This window comes from Ailuropoda melanoleuca, chromosome 1 (assembly GCF_002007445.2).
Source record: "Ailuropoda melanoleuca isolate Jingjing chromosome 1, ASM200744v2, whole genome shotgun sequence".
Lineage (NCBI taxonomy): Eukaryota > Metazoa > Chordata > Mammalia > Carnivora > Ursidae > Ailuropoda > Ailuropoda melanoleuca.
In genome coordinates, this window is record NC_048218.1 from 160,066,018 (window position 1) to 160,083,214 (window position 17,197).

At 43.9% G+C, this 17,197-nt stretch overlaps 1 protein-coding gene across 1 annotated transcript in view; it reads left to right on the forward strand.

Annotated features, from left to right (window-relative positions):
* Positions 1-17,197, forward strand: part of DNAH11 (dynein axonemal heavy chain 11) — a 323,435-nt gene that overhangs the window by 295,305 nt on the left and 10,933 nt on the right. The window contains exons 78-80 of the mRNA XM_034643547.1: positions 3,404-3,595; positions 6,698-6,817; positions 15,859-16,101. Of these exons, the coding sequence (XP_034499438.1) occupies positions 3,404-3,595; positions 6,698-6,817; positions 15,859-16,101 (555 nt within the window). The remainder of the gene's footprint in view (positions 1-3,403; positions 3,596-6,697; positions 6,818-15,858; positions 16,102-17,197) is intronic.

The following is a 17,197-nucleotide window of genomic DNA, read 5'->3' on the forward strand; positions in this document are numbered from 1 at the left end:
TTCAGAGCTCACTGTGTCACATGAAGTTGTCATCGGTCTAGTTCTTTTACAGTTCACTGTTTCTGGAATGGGCTTGCCAGGGTCCCAGGTGGCATCCCCCACATCCATGTTCCTGACAGTAGGATGAAAGAGGAAAAAAGAAGATGACCCTGGGCACATGTTTGCTTTCTTTTTTTTAAAAAAATGCTTCCTACAAGTGAATACATCATACTTCTTGCATCTCACTGGTTTTACGTAGTCACAGTGCATTACCGACCTGCAAGAGAGGCTGGGAACAGCCAGTTTATCTTGGGCAGCCATATGCCCAGCTAAAAGTCAGCAACAGGACATTTTCGGACTGGCAGTTGGTGATCTGTACCACAGGCTTCCCACTTTGCCATGCTGCTTGTATCATGCTGGGTGTTCTGTGTTGCTGCTGTGGTCTCATGTAGCTGAGGCTTGTGACACGGACAAAGGGTAGTGAATGCCATCTACCTTGGGTACTCAATTGGGTTAGGGAAACAAGTCCCAGTCACTCGTATTGTCTGGGCGCCCTCCTCAGATGAGAAAATCACCCAAGAGATCTGCACAAATGAACTCTTCTCTTGGGGTGTTTTTGTTTTGCATGCTTCAAAAGTCAACTCAATTAAGTCTGTATTTTTAATTTTACACCCAAGTCAGAATTTACCTTTGAACTTTGATATGTATGTTTATAATGAACAAGTTTAATATTAGTCCTTTATCTCCTGAACATTCCAGAATATGTATGTAAATGCAATCATTAAGTGATTGAGATGTAAAGAAGCATTTCTTACAGGGTCCTGTCTCCCTGTGTGTTTCAGCTCAGCACCTGCCTCTGGAAGATGGCATAAGGGGCTACTGTTTAGGCTCCTTTCATACCCAGATAATAACCACATTTTTAAAATAAGATACAGATTTTTTTTTTTTTTTTTTTGAGAAAGAGAGAGCAAGCACATGCTAGGGGAGGCATGGAAGGGGCAGAGGGAGAGAGGATCTCAAGCTGGCCCTACCCTCAGCACGGAGCCCAAAACAGGGCCCCGTTCCTCGACCCGGAGATCATGACCCCAGCCAAAATCAAAAGTTGGACGCTGAACCGACTGAGCCACCCAGACGCTCCTAGATTTCTTTTTCTGTAAGATTTGCAGCAGAAACAAATAAGTGGTAGTCGTGCATGTAAAATTGGTATCTATGGGCATACAACACTGCTTTGTGAATGTGGATGCCTGTTCTCTGTTCACAGTGCTGTTTGTGTATTTTCTGATAGTAATTTGCTCATCTTTCGGTTTGTAAAAATACAACTGACCTCAAATGCAGAATGTTAGGTAGACTCATACTTTTTCCATAATTAGAAAAGCTTGATTCAGTGGCATTTATATTATCAGAGCGTAATGAAATGGGCATTAAGTTCTAATTTTTTTGAGGGTGGGATCAGATGGGGGAGGGGCAGAGGGAGAGAAAGAGAGAGAGAGAGAGAATCTTAAGCAGGCTCCTATGCCCAGCACGGAACCCAGTGGTGGGGCTCCATCTCACAGCCCTGAGATCATGACCCGAGCTGAAATCAAGAGTTGGATGCTTAACCTACTGAACCATCCAGGTGCCCAAGGTGTATAATTTTTTTTTTTTTTAGTGCTGAGGATAAAACTAAATCAGTTATGAAATATTTATGGAATTAATGTACTTAGTTATTATAGTACCTTGGTTTTCTGTGGACTATATGTTATTCAGAGAGGTATTAGGTGACTTCTTAGATCATAATTCCTAAGTAAAAGTTTGAAATTTCTATTTCATCTCCCAGAAATTTCTTACATATAATTATATATATATAATTATATATATTGCTAATATATTTTTATAGTCTTCAAGATTAATTCCAATTTCATGTTTTCTATTTTCTTCTTTCATGAGCTTATCTTTTATTTCATGTTTAGTTGTGGAAAGGTTACATTTAATGATTGTGTATCTTCAAGCCTCATAAATTACCTAGAAATGGCCTAGTGCTTTCGAATGACCTAGTGATGTAGTCGAGTCCACACTGTGGATGGCCTGGTCAGTTCTTGAACTATATTTGGAAATAACCCTGGATTCTGATGGAAGTGATACACTAAGAATCTAAAAAGCTTCTTCTAGTCTTAGAACAAGAGAACAAATCTAGTCTTGGTTTGGTTTAGACTTTAACTAGAAGATTCCTGGAAGACCAGATCTGAACTCCCGCCTGAAAGGTGCTAAATATATTTGGTAGATGGCCCAAGTTGTTAGATTCATTTTCAATGTAGACTGGCTATAATTGGGCCATTTTAAAGGACAAGGCAAGAAGGTACAGCGGTGGCCTTATCTTCCTCCACTGCCCAACATCAGTTCAAGTAGTCCTTGTTTGCCTCACAGAACTGCCGAATCTGAGAATAAAGTACTACTGCCTTTAAGACAGAGATTGGATGGCTGTCGTTCACCTTTTGATTTTATGGCTGTGGGAGCCATAACCATACCAGCATGCCAGGACTTAATTTCCCTTTGCAATTTCAAAAAAAATGTTACAGATCTAGTCTACAGGGTGTGTGTTTTCTAGTCCTCCATATGCCGTTCTCTCCACCCCGCAATGAATGCTACTTTAAGTTCGTTGGAAGGAAACATTTGCCAGGGTGATCATATTAGCTCAGGTACCCTACAGAATTCCAGTGATCCAAATAAGATGACTTCTCTCACATATAAGGGGGAGCTCTGTTTCATGAGCTCAGCCACACGCGCAAGCTGGAACTCACTCACGGCTTCCGTGGTTGTCTGGTCATCTTCACGTCTAGCCTACAGAGAAGGGAAAAGAGTGATGACCCAGACAAGCAACTTCCTTTTAAGTAAATGACATGAAAATTGTACACATCACTTCTGCTCAAATTCTTTCGGCAAGAACTCGGTCATATGGCACATCTGGCTTCGAGAGAGGATGGGAAATGGTTTTTTGATGGGTGGCCATGTGCCCAGGTGATCTGGATGAATATGAAACCAGAGGAAATGGAGGGCTGGGGGTTAAGTAGTATTCCGCTACGCTGATGAAACGAAGACAGTGTCCTTCAGTCAGCTAGATTTTTCAAGGAGAATTTTGCAGGGGAAAATGATGTCAAGCAGTGTCATCACTGCTCAGAATGAATTTTGTCATTTTCTAGTGAACTTAGAAGCATTCGGTAAAATAACTGAAGCACAGAGAAAGCATTCCTCTTAAATTAACAGACTAGAAAACGCCGAGTGGTCAGTCTCCTATTACGCACCAATAGGATAGACAGCTGTGCTTAAAGCTGCCTGGTACCCCTGTCCTAGATCTCTCTCAAAGTTAGATACAAGGTCATTGAGCATGCAGACCCTTACCCTTGGAAACCGTGCAGAAGTGTAACCAAATATTTTCCTTTCCTCCTAGGATACCCTTGAGGTGTGCTCCAAGGAGCAGGAGTTTAAAAGCATCCTCTTTTCTCTCTGCTACTTCCACGCTTGTGTGGCCGGAAGACTGAGGTTTGGCCCCCGAGGCTGGAGCCGTAGCTACCCCTTCAGTCCTGGAGACCTCACCATTTGCGCCAACGTCCTCTACAACTACTTAGAGGCAAACCCTCACGTAAGTGCCGGTGGTCAGATAACCTCTTCCAAAGAGTGTACTGAATCTGTCAGTCTCCGGCCACTATCAGGTGGACCATAATTTCTCTTTTGAAGCTATTACTGAAATAGCTGACACTGTACATGCATCTTCTGCCGAGTGTGAAAATACACCAGATCAAAGGTTTTCCAGCAGCGGATGCTCGAACTTCATAAGATAGGTCAAACCAGTCCTACATCAGCAGCTTAGTGCAAAAAAAAAAAAGAAAAAAGAAAAAAAATGTCCTTCATTATGTTAACAAAAACAGTGGTTTACATGTGCATATATGCCAGATTCATTAGGCAGGTAATGAAGCATTTGCACAAATGTAATTACATACAGCAATTCTGACAGTTCATAACACTGCATTAATAATCACTACAATTAGTTCTTAGGATGGAAGCAATTTACAGCGCGTCACATGTATAAATAATGGTGCATTTCCTGCATATGTCATTATTATGTATTAAGGATGCCACCTTGTTGTGACTTTCTCAGTAATGTTCCCCTTGATTGGAAGTTAAAGGTAGATAAATGATTTTATCTCATAGCTAAAATGTGTTTTACAGATGGGAATGGGAATGCTTCATCAAGAACATTTGTGAAAACTCTTAGAAACCCAATGATTGGATTTCAAACAGGAAGAACCATCTGTAAGAATTTTCTGGCTTAGTCTTCATAAAGGAAACTTCTTCCATTCAGTTAAATCTGTTAAAATTGAGATACATTTGTCAAAACCAGATGTTATGCTCTGGGCCACACTTTCTGTAAAGGACCTTTAAAATGACTCATCTGTGTTTCTGTGCATAGAGGGTTGCTTTATGTTCTTTTGGTAGCCATTGTTACAATTTTTGTTACCAAATAAGTTTTCTCAAGCTTCAAAGGTGATGTGACGCCTATCAGAATATGTACACTTGGTATATAACATGGCGTGTTCTCCCAAGGAACATATTTTGAGCAAGTTGTATTCAAAAAAAGTGGCTGGGGCTCCTGGATGGCACAGCGGTTAAGTGTCTGCCTTCAGCTCAGGGCGTGATCCCGGCGTTCTGGGATCGAGCCCCACATCAGGCTCCTCCGCTGGGAGCCTGCTTCTTCCTCTCCCACTCCCCTGCTTGTGTTCCCTCTCTCGCTGGCTCTCTCTATCTCTGTCAAATAAATAAATAAAATCTTTAAAAAAAAAAAGTGGCTTTAATATGGTATGTGATGATCAACATTCCACATCTATCATTTTTTTAAATTTTTTTCTTTATTTATTTGAGAGAGAGCGTGCAAGCACGAGCAGGGTGAGGGGCAGAGGGAGAAGCAGACTCCCTGCCGAGCAAGGAGCCCAGTGCGGGACTTGATCCCGGGACTCCAGGATCATGATCTGAGCGGAAAGCAGACATTAACTGACTGAGGCACCCAGGCGCTCACGTATCTCTCCTTTTTTAAATATACAAAATTTGAGCATATTTTGATCTTCATAATAAATAATATTTTGAGTTGATCTTAACACATTTTGTGTAAAATATTGCAGGTCAAATTGACTGTTATAATAGTTCTGGGTAGAAAGTAAAATGGACCACTTAATTCTCTTATACAAGTCCTTCATGACTGTCCCCTGAGGCGGAGACAAGGATTTTTATCCCATCCCAGCTGACTCCTGTACAGAGCCGAGCTAGAAATGATGGGGAGAAAGGAGCGGACTCCTCTGTGTGGCCCTGGCTCTCACATCCCCGGCCTTGGCCACCCCACAGTGACCCCACGGTGGCCCAAGGGAATGGTGGTGTGCTGCTGCCCCCTCTGGTGTTCCAGGAGCAACACAGCTCGCGGTTTTGAACTCTCTGTCCTCTCTCAGATGTCTACACCCAAGTCATTCCCCACACGTGGTGAAGCCAGTGACCAGGATTTGGGAATTAGGTTATGTTCACAGAGGCTGATGGTACAAAATGCCCTTTTCAGAAGGTATATGTTCAAAAAACCAAGATCAGGATTTGGGGTAAGAGAGTCAGTTATTGAAAAGAATAGAGCCCTAGCTCAGGAAAATCTTGAGGGCGATACGTATCTGCTGGTAGAATGTACAGCAGGTCTTAGTAAGAGGCACTCAGAGAAGTGAAATGAAGAGGTCTCTGTCACCCGTCCGGTCTATGAGCGTGGTTCAGGGAGCCTGCTTCAGTCCACTCACTTCTCTCTCATTTCTCACTCACCTCAGACCAGCTTAAAAGACAGACCTCATTGAGGTTCATTTATTCAAATTCAAATAAACTTGTAACCAGTACATTGGAACAGTTGAAGCAGTTTTACTTGTTCTGTCACATCATGCAGCCAAGGAAGGCTATAATTAAGTTTTTACTTGAACTGTTGGGAGGCAATCTACTGCCCCTGAGGGTATAAAGGTTCCTGTCTAGAAAGGCTTCATCACAGACTGGCATGTTTTGCAAACCCAGAGGAAGCTAAAGGGTAGCAGGGAGAGGCTGCAAATCCGCTAAGCCAAATAGAGAGGAGATACCGTTATTTCTGGAATACCACTTGGTAGAGTCATTCGTTAGAACCCTTAGAACAGTCACGGAGGAGGCCAATCAGGCCATAAACCAAGCCCTCAGATCAGTCTGCAGCAAGGGGATCGGTTTGCTTGGATTTTTGCAAGTGGATGGTATCCTAAATATACCCCAAATTCAACTTGTAGAAGGTTTTTTTTTTATTTGCCTAAACGAGATTATAAAACCTGCTGTTAGATCATAAAAACATGACATACCTCAAAGGCCCTGCAAAATAATACTTCTTTTGATTTTTGGTTGAGATTTTGAGTTTATAAAGTTTCCCTGCATGGCATGTTCTAGGAAAAATTGCTTTAAAATCTGCATTCAAAGTTCAGTGTTAGTGAATTTTCACCGAATGTACTAAAACACACTGAAAGCAATTCTGTCCAGAAATTCTATGGAGAAGCCCAGACCATTCTGAGCCTCTTTTAAATGCTCCCGTTGATGGGGATTTGGGGGAACATGGTGTTAAAGGGGCTTGGAGAGAGGCATATACTGCTAACTGGCCTCTCTGAGGCAGATGCACTGGGCCTGGCAATGAACATTTGTGTGCTATCCCTCCCAGGTCCCATGGGAAGACCTCCGTTACCTCTTTGGTGAGATCATGTATGGAGGCCACATCACCGATGACTGGGATCGTAAACTGTGTCGGGCGTATTTGGAAGAATTCATGAATCCATCCCTGGTAAGATACTATAATTCATTTTACAGAGGAGAAAATCCTAGTAAGAATTTAGAAAAAAAAATTTTTTTTAAGTTTTATTTATTTCATCTCTACACCCAACACGGGGCTTGAACTCATAACCCCAAGATCAAAAGTCACATGCTTCTCTGACTGAGCCAGCCAGGTGCCTGTCAAGTAAGAAAAAATTTTTAACTAAATTCACTATATAAATACTTCTTAAATATTATTGAGGAATCTTGGCCTTTTGAGAGTATATTCTGGTCCACTGTCATAGAGTTTGAAAGTTTGTTAGAAATGCAGTCTTTTTTTTTCTTTTAAGATTTATTATTTATCTGAGAGAGAGAGAGAGAGAGCAGGCATGTGAGGGGGGAAGGGGCAGAGAGAGAGAGACTCGTCAAGCAGACTCTCCTCTGAGCGTGGGTCCCGATACGGAGCGCCATCCCATGGCCCTGAGATGATGACCTGAGCCGAAACCAAGAGTCGGATCCTTAACCCAGGTGCCCCAGAAATGCAGTCTTGGGCCCCATCTCAGATCTGTGACATCCGAATCTGCTTCAATAAGACCTCCTTGGTGATTTCTGTGTGTGTTCTCATGTTCTGTGCCCAGGCGAAGGACCCTCACATAAACTGACTGACTGGATCTTAGAAATAACGCTGAGAGGTACGCAGAACGGACGCTGTTAAGCTGTTTTGTAGAGAGAGACTGAGGCATGGCGAGCCCCGGGTCCATCCGTTACTTTGGGCAAAAAGAGCTCCAGCCAGAAGACAGGTGTATTGATTTCAATTTGAGGGTTCTAAAATAAGTGAAATCTTTAGTTTCTTCCCTGTCGCAGAAGCCATGGAGTATTCTCAATTTTGATAATTAACTCTTAAATACGTGCTCAGGAAAAATGGGATGCGAGAACCCAGTTCTCCCAACTGGGAGGTGGGGGCAGAGCACCCCCTGTACTGGGTTGAGTTCTCGTCTTAACCACCCCATGTCTGCAAAGACCAAACAGCCGGTCCGTTGTACCCAGGGCTGTGTTTCTGGCAAAAGTGCTCAGTCCCTGTTTCCCTATTGAAGTAGCTGAAAGTGGTGGCCACGCTTTCCTCATGCTGTCTCTCTAAAGGCCTCCGTGTTCATGGCCATTGCCTGAGTATTTCATGGAAACCCAGGGCACCCTACACCATGCTCTTTTCCCGCTTGAACAAGATACCAACTATGTTAAAAGTAGTGCCATGTAACTTCTTTGACATCAGCCAGAGCAACTTCTTTCTAGATATGTCTCCTGAGGCAAGGGAAACAAAGGCAAAAATAAACTACTGGGACTTTATCAAAATAAAAAGCTCCTCCATAGGATAGAAACATTCAATAAAACTAAAAGGCAGCCTATGGACTGGGAGAAGATACTTGCAAATGACATATCTGATTAAGGGTTAGTAGTCGCCAGAATATAAAAAGAATTTCTAGAATTCAACCCTCAAAAAACAAATAATGCAATTAAAAAATGGGCAGAAGACATGAATCGATATTTTTCCAAAGAAGACATACCGATCGCCAACAGACACGTGAAAAGCTGCTCAACATCACTGAGCATCAGGGAAACACAAATCAAAACCACAATGAGCTGTCACCTCACACCTGTCAGAATGGCTAAAATCAGCAACACAAGAAACAGCAGGTGTTTGTGAGGATGTGGAGAAAGGGGAACCCTCCTGTACGGTTGGTGGGAATGCCAGCTGGTACAGCCATTCTGGAAAACAGTTTGAAGTTTCCTCAAAAAGTTAAAAATAGAGCTACCCAATGAGGGATGCCTGGGTGGCTCAGTTGGTTAAACATCTGACTTCAGCTCGAGTTGTGATCTCAAGGTCCTGGGATTGAGCCCCATATCGGGCTCCCCTCTCAGCAGGAATCTGCTTATCCCTCTCCCTCTCCCTTTATCCCCCACCCCTGCGCATGCACTCACTCTCTCTCAAATAAACACGTTAAAAATAATAATAATAACTATCCTGTGATTCAGCAATTGCACCACTAGGAATTTACCCAGAAAATACAAAAATACTACTTCAGAGGAACACATGCACCCCAATGTTTATAGCAGCATTATCCACAATAGCCACATTGTGAAAACAGCCCAGGTGTCCATCGAATGGATAAAGAGGCAGTGGCGTATATAGAACAATGGACTGTCAGCCATAAAAAGGAATGAAAATCTTGCCATGCGCAAGGACATGGATGGAGCTAGAGAGTATAATGCTTAGCGAAGTAAGTCAGAGAAAGTCAGGTACCATATGATTTCACTCATGTAGGAATTTACAAAAGAAATGAGCACAGGGAAAAAAGAAGCAAACCAAGAAACAGCCTTTTCATTAAAGAGGACAAACTGATGGTTAAGGGGGATGGGGGATGGGTGAAGCAGGTGACAGGGACTGAGGAGGGCACTTGGGAGGGGCACGGGTGTTGTATGGAAATGTTGAATCACTATATTATACACTTGAAACTAATATTGCATGGTAAGGACTGCAAAAAAAATAAGCAGTGCTCTATTTTTTAATAGTTTACGCAAGCTCCTGTTGATGATGTCTCTGAGAACTTCATGTCATAAAAGTATTACATAGTTTTGATCCCCTTCCTTGAGTCCATTTTGAGAATAATCATGTCTTAGAAAATGTGGTGTATTATCTGTAGTCTAACACAGAAATTTGAGGACAGATTTTGTTTTTTACTATTAATGTTAAACAATTTGGAGACAATGCCAAAAAAAACAAAACAAAACACCACCAAACCACCTTTCCTGCCACGTGACCATTATTTATTTCCTTTGCTGTGAGTCTCCCGGTCTTTCCTTAGTTCTAATGAGCAGGATTTCACAGGTCAGAAAGACACTTCCAATTTACTGCAATTGGAAGTCACTCCTCAGAAGAGGTCTGGGAGCAGGTTACCATGGAGATGGGAAATATAAACAGCATCAGGCCCGCGACCTTTATGGAGGTCGATTTCTCCGAATGCTGGTGGAGGTCACGGGGCAGAGTGAGAAGCTCATGCTGACATTCCCTCTCGGCTCGGGCCCGAGGATAGGGAGCGAGTGACCGTTGCCAAACTAGACAGTCCATTAACCCTCACGAGTCTGAACTCCCATTCAAATAGCCGTACGACAAATACAGATGATGACGCTGGGGGGCAGCCCCGGAGTGTGCACGAGCCCGTGAGAAATGTAGGTGTGCAGCCCCCCAGCAGATCTGCTGATGTTTTCAGGCTCACGCTTCGCTTGCTGTCTTGCGTCCTCCCCGGGCAGAGCCACCTTCTCAACAGAGGAAGCTAGAACCCTTGCTGACTCGGTGTCCGAGTGCTGCTGTTCTCGTGCAAGTGTGTCCTCCTCTTGCCGTGTATAGTAGGAGCTTGCCCTGACACCTGTGCACCTGTGGGACAGCTTCGCACCGCTTCTCACGTTGGTTCCCTTACTTAGAAATGAGTATCTCTGATTGCATGAAACATGGTCAGAAAAGCAGCTCCTTAACGGTGTGGAAGCTCTGCTCGGGATGCCTTTAGCTGGTATTGTCCTGTTCGGAGGATGGGTGGGTTTCTTGCTGCGTAAGTGAGGGTTGCACCAGGAGAGGGCTCCCTGACGGCAATGTGCCTTCAAGGTCTCTGGCCAGAGTTGGGGAATTATTATTACTACTGTTCTCTCATCTAAGGCAGGTACTTGGCCGTGCTAAGCGGGGAACACAGAAAATCACTTTTGGAAAAGAAGGTATCAGGTCACCTGAAAGTTGTCATATATTAAGAACTCCTCTGGTAATATAGAGTAATAATTGGGAGGCTGGGCTTTGAAATCCAAAATAATAGTAGGGGTCACATTCAGTTCTGTCTGTATTTGTCTGGATTTTAGACACCTCCCCTGAGCCTCAGTTTCATTGTCTACCAAACAAAAATGGCCCATTTCATGGGTTTATTGTTAGGTTTAAACATTGATACAGTGTTAGAACAACATGCTTCATAAATGGAAGGTCTTTTATTATTAAGTATAAATTTTCATGATATCTCATACTTGACTAGATTTAATCTGTGATTTTAACAACGGAAACTATTTATTAAGCCCTTGCTCTGTGCCAGGGGTCAGTAATACACATCTCATGTGTATTATTTCTTCTGTGCACTCATCCGGCCAAGTAGGTATTAATATCCCCTGTAATCAGAAAAGAAACCCAGATCCCCAGAGGTCAAACAGTCGGTGAGTAGCTAGCCCAGGATTCGAACTCGCAGTCGGACGCCACAGACCGCCGTCTGCCTGCAGCACACTGCGTCGGTTGAAATGCTGATCTGTTTGTAGTATAGGGAGCGCGAGTCACCGAACCACTGACTCACACTGCGCTGGGCATGTGCCGTGGGCGGCATGGGGCGCTGCCGTGAACAAAACCGGGCAGGCCGGGAGCCCAGAGCTCTGGGTTCTCGGTCTGCCACTAACATGCTGTCCAGCTTTGTGCGGGACCTCCTCGTGCCTCAGTTTATTGATTTGCAAAATGAAGGTACTGTCTAGAAAATCACTCTGGTACCTGTCAGCTCTGAAGACATCGTGATGATAGTTTAACCTTGAGTAATTCCTGAAAGTCCCTTACAGCACTTTGGGGCCATGGCCTTTTTTACTCCAAAAGCCAAGGGCAAATGCACTTGTGTAGACTCACACGGGATTGGGAGCTTCTTGCCATAAGCAAGACTACTCGGGGAGGCGGCAGGGGAGGCAGGTGTTTCATGAAATACCAGAAAGCGAAAGGTCAGAAGGACCACTATCCTACAGAGTCAGCCCAGTGGCAGGATGCTGGCTTTCCCAGTGCCTAATAATTGTGCTGACACTGATTTCTGCAAAAATGACTGCAAGTCCTTGATGGTTTGTTTTTTTCATGATGTGGAGTCTCGTTCTCTTTGAGCACAACACCGTTTTTTCAAATAGCTTTGTTGAGACAAATTCAAATGGAAGTTTACCGACCCCACTTGGACAATCCGAAGGCTTTAAGCCTATTCCCAGCTGTGCGGCTATCACCGGTCTGTTTGACACCTCATCACCCCCCACAGAAACCCTGTACCCATTAGGGGTCACTCACCGTCCTCTCCTCCACTCCCCAGCCCCAGGCAGCTACTAATCTACTTTTTGTCTCTGGATTTGTCCATTCTGGACATTTTATATAAACAGAATGATACAATATGCAGCCTTCTGTATTTGCTACCTTTTATTTAACATCATGTGTTCAAGGTTCATCTGTGCTATAGTATATATTATTGCTTCCTTGTTAGGGCCAAATCCTAGTCCATTGTATGGACTCATTTTCTTTATCCATTTATCAGTTGATGGACATTTGGGTTGTTTCTACTTTCTGGCTTTTTTTTTTTCAATTTTTTATTATGTTAGTCACCATACAGTACATCCTTAGTTTTTGATGCAATGTTCCATGATTCATTGTTTGCATATAACACCCAGTGCACCATACAATACGTGTCCTCCTTAATGCCTGCCCATCACTGGGCTAGCCCATTCCCCCACCCCCCTCCGCTCTTAAACCCTCAGATTGTTTCTCGGAGTCCATAGTCTCTCGTGGTTCATTCCCCCTTCTGTTTACCCTCCCTTCATTCTTCTCTTCCTTCTCCATGCTGTTTGGCTGTTATCAATAATGCTGCTAATGAAGACTTAAGAATAAGTGTTTGTGTGGACATGCATTTCCATTTCCCCTGGGTATGTACCTGGGAGTGAAATTGTTGGATCAGATTGTAGCTCTGTGTAACATTTTAAGGAACTGCCATATTATTTTTCCAAAGTGGATGCACCATTTTATATCCCCACCGGCAGGTACACTCTCCGTATTGTTGCCAACACTGTTGTTACCCTTTTCTTTTTTTTCTTAAGCCATCCTGGTAGGTGTGAGGTGGTATCCATTGTGGTTTTGATTGGCATTTCCATGAAGACTAACAACGTTGAGCATCTTTTCGTGTGCTTGTTGGCGATCCATTTAGCTGCTTTGGAGAAATGTCTATTTAGAATTACTGATTCTTTGAGGAGTCACAGTAATGTCCTCAAAGGTCCTTCCCCAAAGGCGAGACAGGTGGTCAGTATGCAGGGAGCTCTACTGTTGTGGCCCCATCAACAAGCAGCCACGTTTCTGGAAAGCCCTGAGTGGAAAGGGATTAAGAACCAGGATTCACAGAGCCCCCAGAGCACACTGAAATCTTTACAGCTTTCTTAGAGGAGAAAGCGAATACATAAGAACCTATGTCAACAAGACTCACTTTTCAAACTTCGCCTGTTTGGCATCATAGTAGGAATGTACAGTGGAACATTCCTCAGGTTGTCAGTTTTCCTTCCAGAGAATCAAAATGTACTTGAAATAATCATGTCTGTTCCTAGGACACAGAAAAGATGCAAACTGACATAAAAGCCTACTTACATGCCTAGCTGTTTGCATACGTGGTCATTAAATTCCCCCGGCTACAGTCATTAGGTCGCGTGGTAGGAGCAACATTTCACTGACGAGATTGAAACTCAGATAAACTGCCCTTTTTTAAGGCCACCAGCCAGCAACCCATTCAGGGACGGCAACTGAACCGTGTCTGGCTGACTGCAAACCTCAAGCCCTTGCCTTTCCTTTGTGGTTTTCTTTTGTTTTGCTCATTAACAAACATGTAAAAGGCACTCCCTACGTGCTTGTAAAAAGACTGCTCAACTGTCCCTCCGCAAAGCATGGACCACTGGCGTCCCCATAGCACTAGAGGAGTAGGCCCTCACACACCTCCCGTCCCCATGGCGCTGTAACATTTTATGTGGTTCCACTTTTTGGTGCGTTTCTTTGCTTGAAACTGTTTTTAACTTTCTGTCTTTAATTGAAGGACAATTTAACTGGCTCTTGACATTTCTGTCGACAGTCTAGTGAGCACTTACAGGGAGGACCACGTCCTTGTTGGCAGGGAGTAAAATTTGGTTTGTATATATGTATTCTAACTTTTGGTTTCATTCTTTGTATTTTGTGCCCGTATCTCTATTTTGACTAAATCATCTCATAGACTAATAACATGAGTTGAAATCTCCCGCACAGTTTTGTTTCGGTCACCCTGAACAGGTGAGATTGCAATGGGTTATTCTGGCGGCGCCTGGGTGCCTCAGTTAGTTAAGCGTCTGCCTTTGGCTCAAGTCATGGTCCCAGCGTCCTGGGATCGAGTCCCATGTTGGACATTCTGCTCACCGGGGAGCCTGCTTCTCCCTCTCCCTCTCCCTCTGCCCCTCCCCCTGCTTGTGTGTGTGCACACGCGCTCTCTCAAATAAGTGAAATCTTTAAAGAGAAAAGAAATCGATTATCCTGATTTATAAAATCTGATTATAAAAATCATTATAAATATGAAATGATAGAAAATGCGGATAAATGAGTGAAATAATAGATACTGGTGGGGATATGGTCCGAGTTGCTCCTTCTCAAATTCGTTAGTCCAGATTGCTGTTTCTCACAAAATGAAAGATTAGACTAACTTGGAAATCTTCCTAGGGCAAAACAGAAATGCCGACTCAAATATTTAAAAACGCCTTTTGGAATTCACAGCCAGCCACGGGGCAGTCTGTAAGGGCACGGGCCCTCTGGGAAACCAGAGACTGCGGGTCTGAGAAGGAATAGTCAGTACTCACAGATGACTTGGTTGTGTAGAAAAGCACTTCCTTCGTCCCCACCAGACCGGGAGTTTCTTAAGAACTAGGGTAGATGAACGTTTTACGCTTCCAAGGCTTGTTGGGGTGCACTAGGTGGTGAGTACATAGTATCGAGTAAGAATCTGTGAATATTTACTTTGTCTCTGGCTGAGAGTGAGGGGACCAGATGGCTCAACATACACAATTACAGAGGAAAACCCAATTTCAGAAAATGATTTAGAAAATCTGGGCATAAAATAGGTCCATTAGGTGAGTGTTTTTAAAGTCTCCTTCTGTACATTTCAGCATATCTAGATAGAATTTATAGCAAAAGAGACTGGGAAAATGAAAACAGAGGTGGTTATGGCCCCTGGGAACTAAAAACGCTTAGGAAAAAATCTGAGATTATGCTGAGTGAACTAGAAAATTACAAGCACTTGACTGTGTTTATGGCTGGTGAGAGAACCTGGTCTGTAAATTCTTTTGTTACATTTTGAAGAACAACATTCGCATATTTAGGTTTGGTATTGCTCCCCACGTTGCCTTGGTTAAGAACCTTCCTGTCCGTGGAATGCCAGCCCTCTCCCCCAGCCGTAATGCAGCAGATGCGCGTGATAAATGCCTTGTCATTCCGGCCTCTCGTCCACTGGGCACGTGTGCCTCATCCACGGAGCACCAGGATGTGCCCGCAGCTGTCACAGGGTCTGTGGGTCTTGAGACGAGCCACGCTGCCTCTGCCCCGAGTAGCTCAGAGGCGAGGAGGTAGCCCTGATCTAACTCTCTGCATGTACTGCTCTGTACGATGTTCCATACCCACAGCCCTATTTTTCGGTGCATGTACATATAACTCTGTGTGTATAAAATTCATATGTATCGTGTATAAAATAATTTGAAGCAGTATTGTGGAAAGTACGCACATTAGGAAAGCAAAGACTATAGAGTCATACGAAAGCAAGTTCAGAATTAAGATTTAAATCAGACCTCTTGCCTGGAGAAGTTACCCTGAGTCTCGATTTCTCTCTGCAGAATGTCTGCTAAGGTTGGGAGAATCGGTGACTGGGAGCATGTGACAGGGTGACTGGTATGCAGTAGACGGTTGGGCACCCAGTCATTCCTTTGTGTGCGTGTATCACGTTGCCCCAAGCGAACTGCAGACTCCATCTCCTTGGGGCAAGGATTCCAGTATGCTCCTGGGACTCCTCCCCGGAGGTCAGCCCAGTGCCACACACAGGGCACGATGATGGATTACAAAAGCATCGTGAAACATTTTAGAGAGCCTGCTACCCATCCGGCATTGCTCTGGACACTCTTATTAAGAGTGTTCTCAAAGTGTCTTAGGATGTGAAGATTGATTTCCACTTAGACTTGGAATAACCGACTCCTTTCCTTTTGTGGTTGAAGATTGAAGATGAACTCATGCTGGCACCGGGATTTGCAGCCCCACCTGATCTGGATTACTCGGGCTACCATCAGTACATAGAGGAGAAGCTTCCTCCAGAAAGCCCAGCACTGTATGGCCTCCACCCAAATGCTGAAATAGAATTCCTGACGGTGATGTCCAACGCGCTCTTCAGAACGTTGCTGGAGCTGCAGCCCAAGAACGCACTGATCCGCGAGGAGCTGGGGCAGTCCGCAGAAGAGAAGGTAGGGGACTCTCACTTCCGTTGAGCTATCACATCCGCACGGTGAAGTGTACTGATCGAAGTGTACAGCTCGATGGCTTTTCCCTTTCCATATGCCCATACAGTCACCACCCAGGTAAAAATACTTCACATCTCCCACACTTGGGGTCAGTATATCCCTCCCCCTTCTGTCCAAACAAAACCACCGCTCTTACCTCTCTCACCATAGATTAGCTTTGCCTGTGTTTCAGTGTCAGATGGATGCGTTCATACAGGATGTACTGACGTACGTCCAGCTTCTCTCTTGCATTTACGAGATTCACCCATGTTGTTGCCGGGGCCAGTTCTTCATTTCTGTTTAGTATGCTGTCGTGTGCATATACAGCTCGTGCTCTATTCATTCGTAGTAGATGCATGGTGGGGTTACTTCTAGTGTTTCGCTATTTAGACTTATCACAGCCGTGAACATTCTTGTAGTCGTCAGCCGGCACAGGCAACTTCCAGAGGTGTCCCCCGACACTCGTCACCCCTCTTTGCTCGGAAGTGGAAGTGCTGGGTTGTGGGGTGTAATGTGTACCTTCAGGAGATATTCCCAAGCAGTTTTGAAAAGTGTTTGTACCACTTAGACTCCCACCAGCGGTGTGCAGTTTCAACTGTTCTCTGTCCTTCAGGCTGTTAATAGCAATAATACATTGTAGTTTTAACTTTGCATTCCTTACTCAAGGCCTGATGCTGAGCATCTTTTCTATGCTCTTGGCCATCTGGATGTAATCTTATACGAAGTGCCTATTCCAGTTGTTTGCCCATTTTTTGAGTTGTCAGTGTTTTTCTTACAGATTTGTAAGGACTCTAAACGCGCATCCTTTATCAGACAGATGTATTGCAAACATCTCCAAATCTGTGACTTGCCTTTCACTCTGTGTTTTTGGCTCTATCATTTTGTCATGGCATCGTTCTTACATTATCTTGGGAGACTGGCATTATTTTTTTTTCTTTAGGCGTTATTCTTTTGAGGGATATATTTTCCTAGAATGACGGGGATGAGAAATAGACATCAAATACACTTTTTATTTTTAAACCTCTAGTTTATTTTTCCCCTAGATAAATCAGCCATTTTT